General features: G+C 35.3%; 1 protein-coding gene across 1 annotated transcript; it reads right to left on the reverse strand.

Annotated features, from left to right (window-relative positions):
• Window positions 1-507: 507 nt before the first annotated feature.
• Window positions 508-6,838, reverse strand: LOC110801037 (probable phospholipid-transporting ATPase 4). The gene is made up of 11 exons (XM_022006349.2): window positions 6,547-6,838; window positions 4,138-6,086; window positions 3,915-4,025; window positions 3,419-3,695; window positions 3,254-3,342; window positions 2,973-3,060; window positions 2,674-2,883; window positions 2,408-2,533; window positions 1,800-1,898; window positions 1,505-1,696; window positions 508-1,417 (listed from the first exon to the last, which is right to left on the reverse strand). The coding sequence occupies exons 2-11, from the start codon at window positions 5,925-5,927 to the stop codon at window positions 743-745; spliced, it is 3,657 nt and encodes a 1,218-aa protein (XP_021862041.1). The 5' UTR covers window positions 5,928-6,086; window positions 6,547-6,838; the 3' UTR covers window positions 508-742.
• Between the last annotated feature and the right edge of the window lie 7,223 nt (window positions 6,839-14,061).

The following is a 14,061-nucleotide window of genomic DNA, read 5'->3' on the forward strand; positions in this document are numbered from 1 at the left end:
CAAGTTGACAAATCACACTTAGCATACTTAATCAATTGGATTTACACTAATTGTTATATATCTTTTTTTTTTTTTGATAAACTGAACTGTTATATATCTACGGACACATTACATTACAGATGTTAGAAGCAGAGCTGTAATCAAAAAAAAAAAAATAGAAACCAATTAGATTTTTTGGATTAATAATAAAAGAAAATCGTGACAACTTGTTATCATCATAAGTCCAAAATTTCTTAATTTTCCTACATTTTTGTTGTCTTCCTAGTTCCTACTGCCATCATTTAAAGGTCCAGCATCAACAATCGACATACTCCGTATCAAAATAACCATATAGGCAGGGCAATGGGTCGCGCCACGGCCTCCCTTGGCACAACCCAACCCACTCAGGTCAAGTCGTGCATGCCACAATGTGACCCAAACGACTTCGTTCTGAGGAAGTGAAAGATATTTATAGGAGCATGGGTTTTTTTTTTAGTAGAGGGAAGGGGGGGTTGAAAGGCACAGGTCTTGGTGTCAATCATTCACAAACTGTACTATTGATTTACTCATATATACTTCGTATATGGTACATACAACAGCTCTAAAAAGCTCTTGTTCAATGAATTACATGAAAAAATTGCTAATATATGAATATGAAGTTAAAAAAAAAAAGAGAAAAAATTGTAAAACCTACCAAAAAATGGAAGCTTGTAAAAGCAAAATCTAAAAAAAAGGGAAACAGAAATCAATTACAGAGTAGGAATTATGATACAGGAGTAGGAGATGGGTGGTAGGTAGCTCCAGAATGCTTCTTATTAAGTTTGATTTTCAACTGTCTGATTTTGGCTTCAACTCTTGCAGTGAAACCAATCTTGGTGGTTTGCCTTGCCTTGCATTGTTCCCTAGCCCACATACTTTGATCTTCAACATCCTTCTTATAGTATTTGATCTCTTGGATTATATGGTGATCTAACGGGTTGAAAGATCGTTGGAACGCTATGTGTGCAAAGTATGGGAGAACACAAGCAACTGTTACCAGAAGTGTTGTTGTCCAATATATGGGTGCAGGTGCAAGAGCTTCCACTAGCAGATTATGTGCATTCCCAGATACAGTTGAAGGCATTGCACCATATATCAACAGAAATATGTACCACATTCCAATACTACCCCACACAAGCAGGTGTTGTATCCATGTGAAATGGCTCATCGTAAGGGCAATCTGGCAATTCACAGCCCAGATTATTCCTGTAAACATGATGGTCCCTACTGCTGACATGTCAGCAACCTGACCTCCAGAGCGGAATGCTTGATTGTAGAAGATGATGATGTTGAAAAAGAATACTACGAGGGACGTGAACAGCCCATTTCCTATCCACCCAAATATCCTATACCAGTCGAAAAACAGGTTTCTTGGGCCTTGCTGATACAATGCTGGGAACTGGAAATAATTATAATACAAGTTACACCACAACTTCTGACTTTAACAAATTTTATGTTATGAATTTGGATTTAGATGACAACTTACCTCCAAGCAGACATCTGAAGAAACATCCTGCTCAAATACTCCAAGAGAAATGACGGGCAAAGACGTGAGGATTACATTGAAGGACAGAGAATACCAATCATCGTAGATTGTTTGCCCAGAAAAGCCAGCAAAGGCCTCAAAGTAAAACAGTGTCAGACCAAAAGCTATATTCTTGTAGAAAAAGTAGCAAATCTGTACCAATAGGGGAAAATGAGGAGCCATATTAGCTTACAATATGAATACTACTCAATTGTCACCAATATGCAGAGGCATAGTTTGAGCGTTAATTCCTTACCATCTGAGCTATTCTCTTGTAACACCAATGTCCATGTACAAGCAAAAGTCTTTCCAAAAACCGAAATTGTGCAACAGCAAAATCACTCGCCATCACAGCCTGCAAAAAGCTGAATGCTACGGTAAGACAGAAACATGCTCTCCAATACATGCGTGGATTGGAAAACTTTAAAATGGAAATCATCAAAAGATCATTTTGGTGCAAAGTAGCACAACCATGTTCCCCCCTATGGCAAGAGTAACTATAAAGCAGAAATAGAAACACAAGAAAATGCATTATAGATATACTAAGGCCTATACAGCTATATTGCTTGCATCATTTTCAAGCTACTCAAAATTAAAGATGTTCATATATTTAAAGCCCATATTGTGAATATTTTTTGTGATCAATGGTGAAGAAGATTTGCTGGCTGAAGGAAGGTGAGTAGCTCGATAATACGGAGTAGTACAAAAGCATAATACTCACACAGTCGAGAAGTGTTACAGAGCAGGAAAAAAAGTAGAGAATCAGCACAGGAGATGACTCTCAACCCTCACAATTTGTCCAAGTAGATGCACGAACAAGCAGCAGGCTAGAGAGAGGAAGAAATTGTCATGGACACTACCTACCTGCATACCTTCCGCCCCGCTAATGCCCACACCAATATCGGCTTCTTGAATCATTCCAACATCATTTGCACCATCACCAATGGCCAATGTGGTTTTTCCAGTCCCTTCTTTGACCAACCTTGTTACCTAATAAAGAAAAGAAGGTAACTTTTTCTTGAGTTTTCATGTCAAGGCCGGTGGGGGTTGCAAAAGAAGAAACAGGGAAATGAAAGAAAAAATATCATAGTTAGAAACGAGACGAAGGAAAATAAAATGACAATGCATACCATTGCCTTTTGCTTGGGAGAAACACGACAACAAATAACAGATGCACACTCAACTGCTAGACTCAAGAAATAGTATTTCATATCATCTTCTAGAGCATACGTCAAACTTTTCCCATCAATGATCAAAGCAAATGCAGCATGCGGATCCTTTTCAAGCTTTATCATTTGAGATGCATTGGTGATTTGTAATGAAATATTCTCTTTGACTGCCTGGTTGGTCACCAACAAAACTTTCTATCATGAAGTAAAATTATAATTTCTGAGAGAATAAACCAGATTATTCTGAAGACAATACGTACCTCTTTGGAGTCATTGCCGGTTCCTTCAATATGCGCTGTTGATATACATATCTGTTTCATGCCTTGACGGAGAAGACTGCATGAGAAGCTGCATATGCGAAGACAATGGTTTTAGTGTGCAGATTTCTGTGCATTTTCATAAAGATAATCAACAATGCGAATTGGATAGTAAATACTATCCAATTCCGCTCATAACACAATGGACATTGCATCTTGCTCAATAGATAACTAAATAAGAGAACTTTGTTTTCCATTTAACAAAACAAGGAGGAGACACACACCCGATATTTATAGCAGTTTCCATTTTATCACCGGTGAGAACCCACAACTTGAGACCAGCTTGGGCAAGCTTATCAATGCATTCAGGCACCTAAAGTAATAGAGAAATGTAAGTATATGCAGATCGTAATAAGTACATTGTTTTCTTGAACAACATAGAGACATACCCCTTTCTGCAGCTTGTCTTCGACAGCAGTTGCACCCACAAGAATTAACTCTCTCTCCATCATATCTGAAACCCTTTCCAAATTTATGTCTCTATCACTCCCAATGGAGCTCTTTGCTTTCAGAAATTCATTGTTCCAATCAGAAAATTCAGACTCTTCAAGCTTTTTATAAGCAAGGGCTAATGTACGCAACCCATTATCTCCATAATCATTGAGATGCTTTGTAGTGTCTTCGAGATACATTTTTCCATTCTTAGAAAGCCGCTCAAAAATTATGCTGTAAACCCACAGATTTATCAAATGTTAAAAAGGGACTTGTTATCGTAAAAGTTATGTAAGATCGAATCCAAAAACTTGCAAGAAAGAATTATGCAGTGCCAACTCCCAGATAAACAATAATAAAGAATTTTAGACCTTTTCACTAAAATGACACATGTGAAAAAACTGATGTTTTGTAATGCCAAGAAGCAATGGTGAAAAAACTAAATATACAAACCTGTCTGCTCCTTTGCATAAAAGAAGAATCTGTCCTTCTTCATCACGCACAATTACAGACATTCGTTTTCTCTTGCTTGTGAAATCTAAAAGAGTAAGAACTTTATACTCCCTGACAAATTCACACAGGAAAGAAAACAATTCAATGGTTTTCGAACCAAGACAGGAAGAGAAGTGCTACAGTAACACCTTAAGTAAGAATAACTTGTTCAACTCATGCTGACCTTTCAACAGGTTGTCCACATCTAGAATATCTCTCACGAACAACAACAGTTGATTGGGTTCTTTTCACAAATTCAAAACCAAATTCCCTAGCAGCCGCAAGAAAAGCAGCTTCATCGGGAGATTCCGCTTCATAAGTGTAAGTGCCAGTCTCTTCATTCAGCTCCGGGATGGCCGTGTGACATACGGCAAGAATGCGAAAAAATAACAGCATAGTCTCCACATTGGGCTCATTAACCCAATTGCCACCCAAGAGCCGGCGATCCTCAAAGCCGAAGCCTTTAATCACAGGCTTATGATCCCTCTCGCCTCTGGAAGTGATTACAGATTCCAACTCTATTTCTGATCTTCTGAATGCACTATTGGACATTTCTGAACCCTGCTCCTCCAGGTCCTTAGCCATCTGTTTAGCAGCAGCAAGCTCAACTTCACTGGAACGTGTGCCATATGCAACACCAGCAATAGAACACTTGAGAAAATCCATTTGATTGCATGTCAAAGTACCAGTTTTATCAGATAGGATTGTGTCAACTTGGCCCAATTCCTCATTTAAATTTGATGTCCTGGCCTGTGCTGGTGTTCCCGACTCTTCATCATACATGTGTATGTCCTGGTCAATAAAGATGGCTTGCAGAAATTTCACAAACTCAATGGAAACATATAGTGAAATTGGGATTAAGTACCCATACAGTATGAGTGCAGTGACAAGATGGAAAAGACCAGATAACGCTGGCCTAGTAGGGTCATACAAGCCCTTCCCATCCGGGGCTCTCAAGTACCACCATTTTGGCATGTCATACTTAGTCCTCACTGAGAAGCCAACTGAGCTAATTAAGGAGATCAACACAAGAACAGAGAAAAGGATGTATATGATATGGTCCATTTTCTTTTCTATCCTACTTCTCTTAGAAGGGGACTCTGTCGAATTCTGCATCACTTTACTGTCATGTCCAGTAAAAATAACCACTCCATACACATAACCAGTGTTCCTGAGCTTTGAATCCCTCAGAAGAATCTGATTTGGATCAATAGGAAAGATCTGTCGCTCGTACTCCAAATTACCAACAAATGTGTAAAGGTTTGGATTTGGGTCCTCACATCTGATCATTCCCTTGAAATCTTTAAACGACGAGTCATCATCTAATGGTAAGGTTACTTCTAGAGCTCTTTTAACTTTCAAGTTTGTCTCGCCATCTAAGTTCATAGTCTCCACATAACAAATACCATCCTCATAACTCGAAGAGAGAAGCAACAAATCTGCTGGGAAAAACTCATCCTTCTTTACTTTTACCACATCTCCAACACATACCCTCTGCCATGTCCTACCACCAAAAATACCATCCCCTTTATGAAGACTAACTTTTCGACTATTAACCTTCATATCTTGAATAAACCTACGCCAATCCTCAACAGCTTCCTTGGCCATAGTAAGCCCAACCACAATGGACAAAGGAGCAATCATACTAACATAACCAAACGGAGAAACTGATGTGACAGATAGAATTGCAGCCAAGAGGAAGTACATATTGGCAGCACGGCGAAATTGCTCAAAGAGACCCTTTGGAAGAAATGTAATAACATTGTATTTAGTTGTAGAGATGTTATTAGACCTATATCTTAGAGGTTTTCTACGATGAATATCAGACTGGTTGCAGTGTATAATTCGAGAAAAACCGGGGCCATCAGGCAATGAGCTTGGGGGATCCTCAGGCCTACGGTGATTAGGCCGGAGACAGGCAAATGTATAAAGATTGCTCCGACGTATCTTTGCCCTAATCCTACCCTTTGCCATATCTTAAGCTTTCCCAATCAAACAAGTCTATGTTGACACATCTTTATCAAACCAAACCAATTCAATCTCCTGGGAGCTCACCCCCTTTCGATTTTACAGCTGAAATTTCAAGAAATTGCTGAACCCCAGAAAGCTATTTTTACCGATCCAATTCAATACCTACATATATAAAAACCCAATAAAATGTAATGCAGAATCATAATATAACTTGTTCTAATCTCTTAATATTTGAAAATTTCGTAACTCATAAAGTCAACCCATAAATATCAATTTTCCAATCAGAATTACAAAATTGTATGAATATGAAAGAAAATCAGGTAAAACAAAAAATAAAAAATAAATCATACGCTAATAATAAAGACTGATCCAATAATGAAGAAAGAGTCAAAATCATATCACTAATTTCTGATCATGCATTTTAAAAAATTCAACAATTCCAAATATCATGCATTAAAAAGAAAATTATCCAGAAAAATCAAAATCATACCCAGATGAAGAAATTAACCCAGAAATCCCCCAACCCAAAAAATAAAACTCATTTAAAATTGCAAAAAGAAAAAACAACAACAAAAAAATGCCCATGACATTCAAGATTGTTAAAAGGGGAAATTAGGATTACCTGCGATAATCACAATGCTTGACCTCTTGGCATCAAAAACCCAAAAAAAAAAAAAAAAAAAAAAAAAAAACCCAGAATTTGAAAAATAAAAGAGATCTTAGCAAAAGACAGCTCCTTGATTTTGGAAGGATCTCAATGTATGAATATTTTTTGGAAGAGAGAAAATCTAGAGAGAGAAAGAAGGGGGAAATGCAGAGAGAATGAGAGACAGAGGAAGAGAGAGAAAACAGGGTTTAGTCTTCTTCTCTTCGTCGAGAAAACTTCGAACCAATAAGCAGTATTTTCCGGGCCTTCTTATTTAATTAACGAGTAATTAATTATATTTATATGTTTACCATTTCCAATTAAAGTAGCTTGGTAACGATAATTATTTATTTAATTTATTTTAATTTAATTAACCGATTAATTTAATTTAAATTTGTGCGCCCATACAATATACCATCACTTTTTTATGGGGTTATTTTTTATTTTTTTCTTATAAAGTTAATTTTTACAAAATTTGTATTTGGGAATTGATTGAGAATAGAAGTTTCCTAGAAATCGGGGGGGTGAAGGTGATTGAAAATTCAAAGACTAGTGGAGTGATAAATATGATGACTTGGTGAGTCAATTCTAAATTTCTAATTCTCAACAAAAGATGGTGCACATAAGTCATGACTTGTAGACCTAAATTTAACTCATAAGCAGCTAATTGTTGTTTTGGTGGCCAATACTTACATTGTGCATTCAATAGCACAACAAAAAGGACATTTCTCTACTTACACTTGCATAATATACGCAAACGTGTAAAGAGGTGTGTGTCAAAGCGCCAATGTGTGATGTCAGTTATATATGCTTAATTTGGGTCTTACACTTGCCAATTTAGTGCATATTTCTCTCTCGGAAAAACATAAGAGAATTGTAATTCAATAACTTCAACATGGCGATGAAATATTTTCTTTTATTTTTAACTATATGTTTTTATTTAAAATTGTATGTTCTTTCGACGACATGATGCATATTGTGCACTTTGATTTCTGTGTGTGCATAAGATGGCATGTGATCATGATGTGCTAGTGAGAAAATCATATTAAACGCTCCTGAAAACTAACATATACTTCATATTCTTTTAGAATCTTTTGATTATTTGTCACTCATTGGTTCTTTTTCTACTATATACTAGTTAGCAAGTTTAAGATAAAACTTTTAGTGTTTTAAATTTCAGTTAACAAATAAAAGGTGCGTAAAAGAAAAAAGAAAACAAACTCTATCGATGTAGGTGTGTAGTGGTGTAAGAAGTTGCTCAGAAGCAGTTTGGAAGCCGGATATGCAACCATAGTTGTGATCCCATGTTAGATTTGTGAAACTCCTCAAATTATAGTGTATTTCATTGATCATATATATAAAGGTTGATTACAACTGTATTAGAAAACCTAATGCGACTATAAATCAAATATATAGATATATCCTAATAGAATTCTATTCTCTATAACTATCACACCCTAAAATCATTGCATGTATTTAGTTTTATTTTTCATATATCTGGTGAATACTAAAATGAAGTACGAGTAATAAGTCGTTTGAGATAGATAATACAAACTATTGGCCAGTTGTGAATCTTGATCTAAACTCTAATATGTACTCCGTATATATGTAGAATACAGGTTTTGCAATTAATAGAGTGAACGTGAGTACAAAACTATTATGTCAATATGAAATTGAATTTAAAGTTTGGTTGAAGAGAATATGCATGAACTTTTTAACTCGGTTGATTAACAAATTATCGCGAAACTATAATTAGGTCGTGCAATTGAAACATAAATTTTCTTATTATGACTCGTGAATCTATACTATATATTAAAAGGCGTTTCTACAAAAATCTACATGCCACGTGTCGCTCTCCCCTCAATCCATAAGTCTATGTCGTCAATACACTTCCATTTAAAAATAAGAAATATGGTTTGCATAAGAAATCTGTTAATGCATTATTTTGGGAAAAAGAAGTAGATAGTGAACTTCAATCAATCATAAGTAGTAACACTTGGGAGTTGGTTGATTTGCCTAGGGGTTGCAAGCCCATTACTTGTAAGTGGATCTTTAGAAAGAAATTGAAATCTATTGGATCCATTGACAAGTATAAAGCAAGAATTATGGTAAGGGGCTTCACCCAAAGGCATGGTATTGATTATTTTGATACTTACTCTCATGTCACTAAAATTGGTACTATTAGAACTTTGATTGCTCTTACTTGCATTCATGATCTTGTTGTGCATCAAATGGACGTTAAAAATAAATTTTTTAATGGTGATTTGGATGAGGAGATTTACATGGTTCAACCAGAAGGGTTCGTTGTTCCTAGTAAAAAGAAAAAGGTTTGTAAGTTAGTTAAATCATTGTATGGACTTAAGCAAGCTCCAAAGCAATGACATGACACATTTGACAAGACCATGACAGGTAATGGGATCCATGTAAATGAAGGTGATTCTTGTGTTTACCCTAAGCATGATTATAATGGTTTTGTGATTATTTGTCTTTCTATGGATAATATGCTAATTTTTGGGACTAACTTGGATCGAGTAAATGAGACAAAAGTTTTCTAAGTTTTAAATTTGAAATGAAAGGTATGGGTGAGGCAGATGTGATTTTGGGAGTGAAAATCAAAAGAACTCCAAATGGCATTTGTCTTAGCCAAGCTCACTATGTTGAAAAATTACTTAAAAAGCTTAACTCATTTGACGTCGATCCATTTAGCACTCCTTATGATCCAAGCATTCACTTAAAGAAAAATAATGGTGATCTTGTTACCCAATCTGAATATGCTAAGATTATTGGTAGTGTTATGTTTCTCATGAACTACACTAGACCTGTCATTGCTTATTCTATTAGGAGATTGAGCAGGTACACTCATAACCCAAGTCATGAACATTGGGATGCTTTGAAGAGATATCAATTAGGTATCTTAAGGGTACCATGGATTGGAGTTTGCACTAATCCAAGTTTTCAGGAGTTTTGGAAGGCTATTGTGATGCCAACTGGATTTCTGGCAATGATGAAATTAACTCTATCAGTGGTTATGTATTCACCCTAGGGGGTGGAGCTGTATCTTGGAAATCTTGTAAATAATCTTGTACTTCTATGTATACTATGGAGTATGAGTTTATTGCTCTTGAATTGGCAGGTCACGAGGCAGAATGGTTGAGAAACATGATTGCAGATATTTCGCTGTGGGGGAAGCCAGCTCCCTCATTTGCACTTCATTGTGATTCGCAAGCGGCTACTGATGTGGCAAACAACCGTGCCTACAATGGGAAGAAAATACACATTCGTTTAAGGCATAAGGCCGTCAAAGAATTGTTGTCAAGGGGGGTGATATCACTAAACTATGTAAAGTCTGAACTGAACATTGCTGGTCCGTTAACGAAAGACCTATGTAGAAAACTAGTTTTGGAAACATCGGAAGGGATGGGCTTGAGGCCCATTGGATGAATTGTAAAATAATGAACTCCTACTCACATAGTTCAAAGGACGACATTATGTTATAGTTCGGAAGCAAACAAAATTATTTTTGTCCATTCCTTAGATGTTATTAATTATGTGCTTACTACAAATAGTAAGAGGTTGAGCATACAACTCTTAATGAACCCATACCATATTTTTGGTGGTGTGAAGGTAGCTACACTTAAATGGGATTCACCTACATAGGTGTGGAAGTGTAGCCGCTTACTATGAGAATTGCGATATGAGTTATTCTCTAGAGAACCTATGAGCATATCCAGGTGGGATGTATGACCAGTATAAAGCGTCACTTTATTCGCGGAGTCAAAATATCATAGATATTCAGTTGCGTGCTTTAAGTGACGGGTTTCTAACTCCCTATCAAGTTCAATACGAAAGTCACTTGGTAGGAAAGAGATCATAGCTTAAATGTCACTAAGTGTTAATTCAAGTCGAAAGACATTGACACCTATTCAATTGTTTTGTTTTGCCCAAAACCAATATCCTTCTTTTCTTTATTTCTTTTCCACATCTTCGAACACGTGGGGGATTGTTGGAAGTTCTCATTGGGAATGAGTGTAAAATAAGAGAGTCCCACATTGGAAAAACTCTTCATATTCTCCTTGTTTATTAATTGGGGAATGTGTGTAACTCTTGTTTAAGAAAGTGTGAGAGTGGTATGGTTGGACACATAACACGCACACACGCGTGCGTACACCGGACTTGGCTCGGGCCTCGGGCCGTGGACCTTGGGCTCTTGGGAATGCAATATTCTTTTTGTGTGCCAGATTGTTTTTTGTTAAGTCTTACGGGAATCTGTATTGATTATGTAACCGTTGGATTAATTACCATTAACTGGGTCCGTTACAGCCTTCATGATTATGTCCGTTTTTGGCTGTTACAAGCTTTATTGCTTCTGCCCATTTTTGACTGTTGGCTTCCCTTAATCCTGATTACTTAATCAGAATTTCAGTTTCATTCCAAACACACAAAAAATACTCAAACACTAGCTTTTTCCAGAAAATCAAAACACATATTATTCTCTCTCATACAAAATTGCTCTCGGTTATGGGCATATGTTCTGGCTCCATCCGGTTTTGTGAGCACACAAAATCGGCGTTGCGCTAATCATGAAGGGCGACCGCATTTTGTTCTATTGCACCGAGAGGTAGCGCAGAATCGTCTTTTAGGAAAGTGGGTGTCTACGACACAACAATTGTGCTTCATTTAGTTCATCAAATCAGATACGTTTGTTCTAATTTTGGTTTACTCGTAACAGTAATAGTAAAAGAATTTTGTATCGTCCGTGCACTGCAAGGTTCCTAAACTAGTCGAAGTAGTCATTACTCCTATTTGTGATATTATACGATAATTGTGTTCTTTTCCAAAGAGTTTGAAAGTAGGTGACTAGTTGGTTTAACATGCATTTTAGTCTCTTATACAATTGTTGCAACTTGCAACATAACATTCAGCTGTCTAAATCAAACCTAATAAAAATGGAATTATTACAGTCAAAATCAACCAAATACGAAGTAGTAGTTAGTTAGTAGTTAATTATTTAAATTAATCACTGATAATTGGATTTTATGTCAGCCCATTCATTCTGGTGTAGCTTGAGATAGAGTCTGACAAAACCCTAAGATACAATATGATTAGGTTGTACATAGTGTTTAGCATGTACTTCAATAATAATAAAATAAAAAAATAAAAAAAATGGAAATTGAGGTACTCCGTACATTAATTTCTGTACATTAATTTACAATTCCTAAATACTCCTAATTTTGATTTTACTCCAGTTCTTTGATTTTACAAGTGGGCTCCACATTGTGGCCTCCCACTTTGAATTGTCTTCTTTATATTAGACTAGTAAGCCATGTCAACAACATATCATGATTTTATTTTGTTGCTTAGTATATTAATCACATGTGCAACTTCTCATTAACTCATTTAATATCTCGAATAATTTTAAAAATAATTGATATAAGGTTTATATATTCTGGTTAATTACTCCGTATATGTTTTTTAGTGTCGGGATTACAATGAAATTATGACAAAGGGGCTTTATGCAGGCTCTCAAAATGAGGTCCTCATTTAATTAAAAACAAAAGGGAAGAGAATAATATAGAAAAAAACTTGGTAAGAGTTGAACATAAGACCTTGGTTATTACACAATAAAGCCTTGATCACTACTCTAACTTTGTTTTTATTTATATTTAGGAAACTAGTTATGTTATACTATATCTGAAATTTAAAACCATCCCTGATATCTTTTTTCAATTATTTACATTTGGTATCATGCGTATTCAATAATTATAAAAGCTTTGACTTCTTTATTTTCATTTAAACTAATAAAAATGTTGGTTTTTGGTCTCAACAATGAAATGAGGTGCGTGGAGTAAAGGAACGGAGAATGATGAGATGAATTCAATATTTGAGTATTTTATTAAATTTGGCCACATTTTTTGTGTAATATCAAAAGAAAATATTTTAATCGTAAAGATTAAATGGAGACAATCAAAAGGAAATACCTAAATTTTAAAGGCAACCGAGAATTTTTATTTTTAAAAAATATAAAAAGACTTTTGGGCCTTTTGGCTTTTCAATCAAATATCAGCATCGTGAAATAAAATCGAGTATATCAAGTAGGTGGTGCTATAACGTTGACATGTACTGATGTACTACTAAATTGCTAGTGCGAACAAAAAGAATCTAACATGATATCCCTCATTTTCCAACAAAAACAAAAGCACAATTATTCGAATAATTCTCTGAATCTAGGTATACAGGTTCAAATCTCGTCTATAATTTATACTTTCAGGTATATAGGTTCATTTTTAATTGTAATGTTTGTCACTTTCATGCATGTCAATGCACAACTTTAATCATTAATATCTTTAATTCTCTTTAAGCAAAAATTATAAAAATTAATATTTTGAAAATACGCATTAAGACGAATCTAACAAGGTCCTAAATGACTATGTTTTATCTTACGTATAAATCACCAATAACGGTCAAAGTATAATATGTGAATAGTGTAGAAATCACAAACGTTGCAAATATTAAAAGTCGGAGGAAGTACGAATTATTATCTAAAAAAAAAAAAAAAACCTTCTTCGATCACCAAAACGAAAACAATACTCCCTCTGTCCCTTAATATTCGCACCATTTTGACTTTTTGCACTATTAACATAATTCACTTTGACCCTATTTTATTTCTAGTATATGAAAATAAATGTTAGTATATAATATATTGTTGGCTTCATCTTACCATATATTTTCAAAATAGTAATATTTTTATAAGTTTTTATAATGTATAGTTAAGGATATTGACGGTCAAAGCTGTGCATTGACAAGTATGTCTAATCAAAACGGTACGAGTATTAGGGGACGGAGTGTGTATGTAACATTCTAGAAATGAAGTAACGTTATCGTTCAAAATACGAAGTATTATTTAGTAAACATTTTATGCAAAATAAACATAAAACGTGCCACACACAAACATGAATGATCCTAACATAACCGTGCATATTTTAGAAATGCTCACCGACTAACTGATTATAGCTTGATTTGGAAAAGGAGTGGAGCCGTGGAGGAGATATGAACATTTATCAATTTGCAAATACATTTTTTTTTTGTTCTAACAAAAGGGGAATGTGCTAGTTTAAATTAATGCAAATGTAATTTAATGTTTCTTTCTTTTTGTTAAGATAGAATATGTTAGATATTATTCTGTGAATATTCTGTAGAGTCCTAATTATGGTATGTTACCTAATATGTAATCTAGGGTTTAGGTAATGAGTTGTACTATATATATACGTGTGTTATTAATGAGAAGGATACGAGATTACACAATATTTGACATGGTATCAAGAGCCTAGGTTAAAAACCCTAGATTTTTTTTTCCGCACGAGTTTGAGAGAGTTTGAGAACAGCGAGTTCCTTCGCTAGTTGAGTACTGAGTTATTAGGAGTTACAAATCTCTAGAGTATAACAATGGGTAACGATGAGGAGACACCACAAAAGACAATCGCCGCCGCCGTC

The sequence above is a fragment of the Spinacia oleracea genome, chromosome 6 (genome assembly GCF_020520425.1).
Source record: "Spinacia oleracea cultivar Varoflay chromosome 6, BTI_SOV_V1, whole genome shotgun sequence".
Classification (NCBI taxonomy): Eukaryota; Viridiplantae; Streptophyta; class Magnoliopsida; order Caryophyllales; family Amaranthaceae; genus Spinacia; species Spinacia oleracea.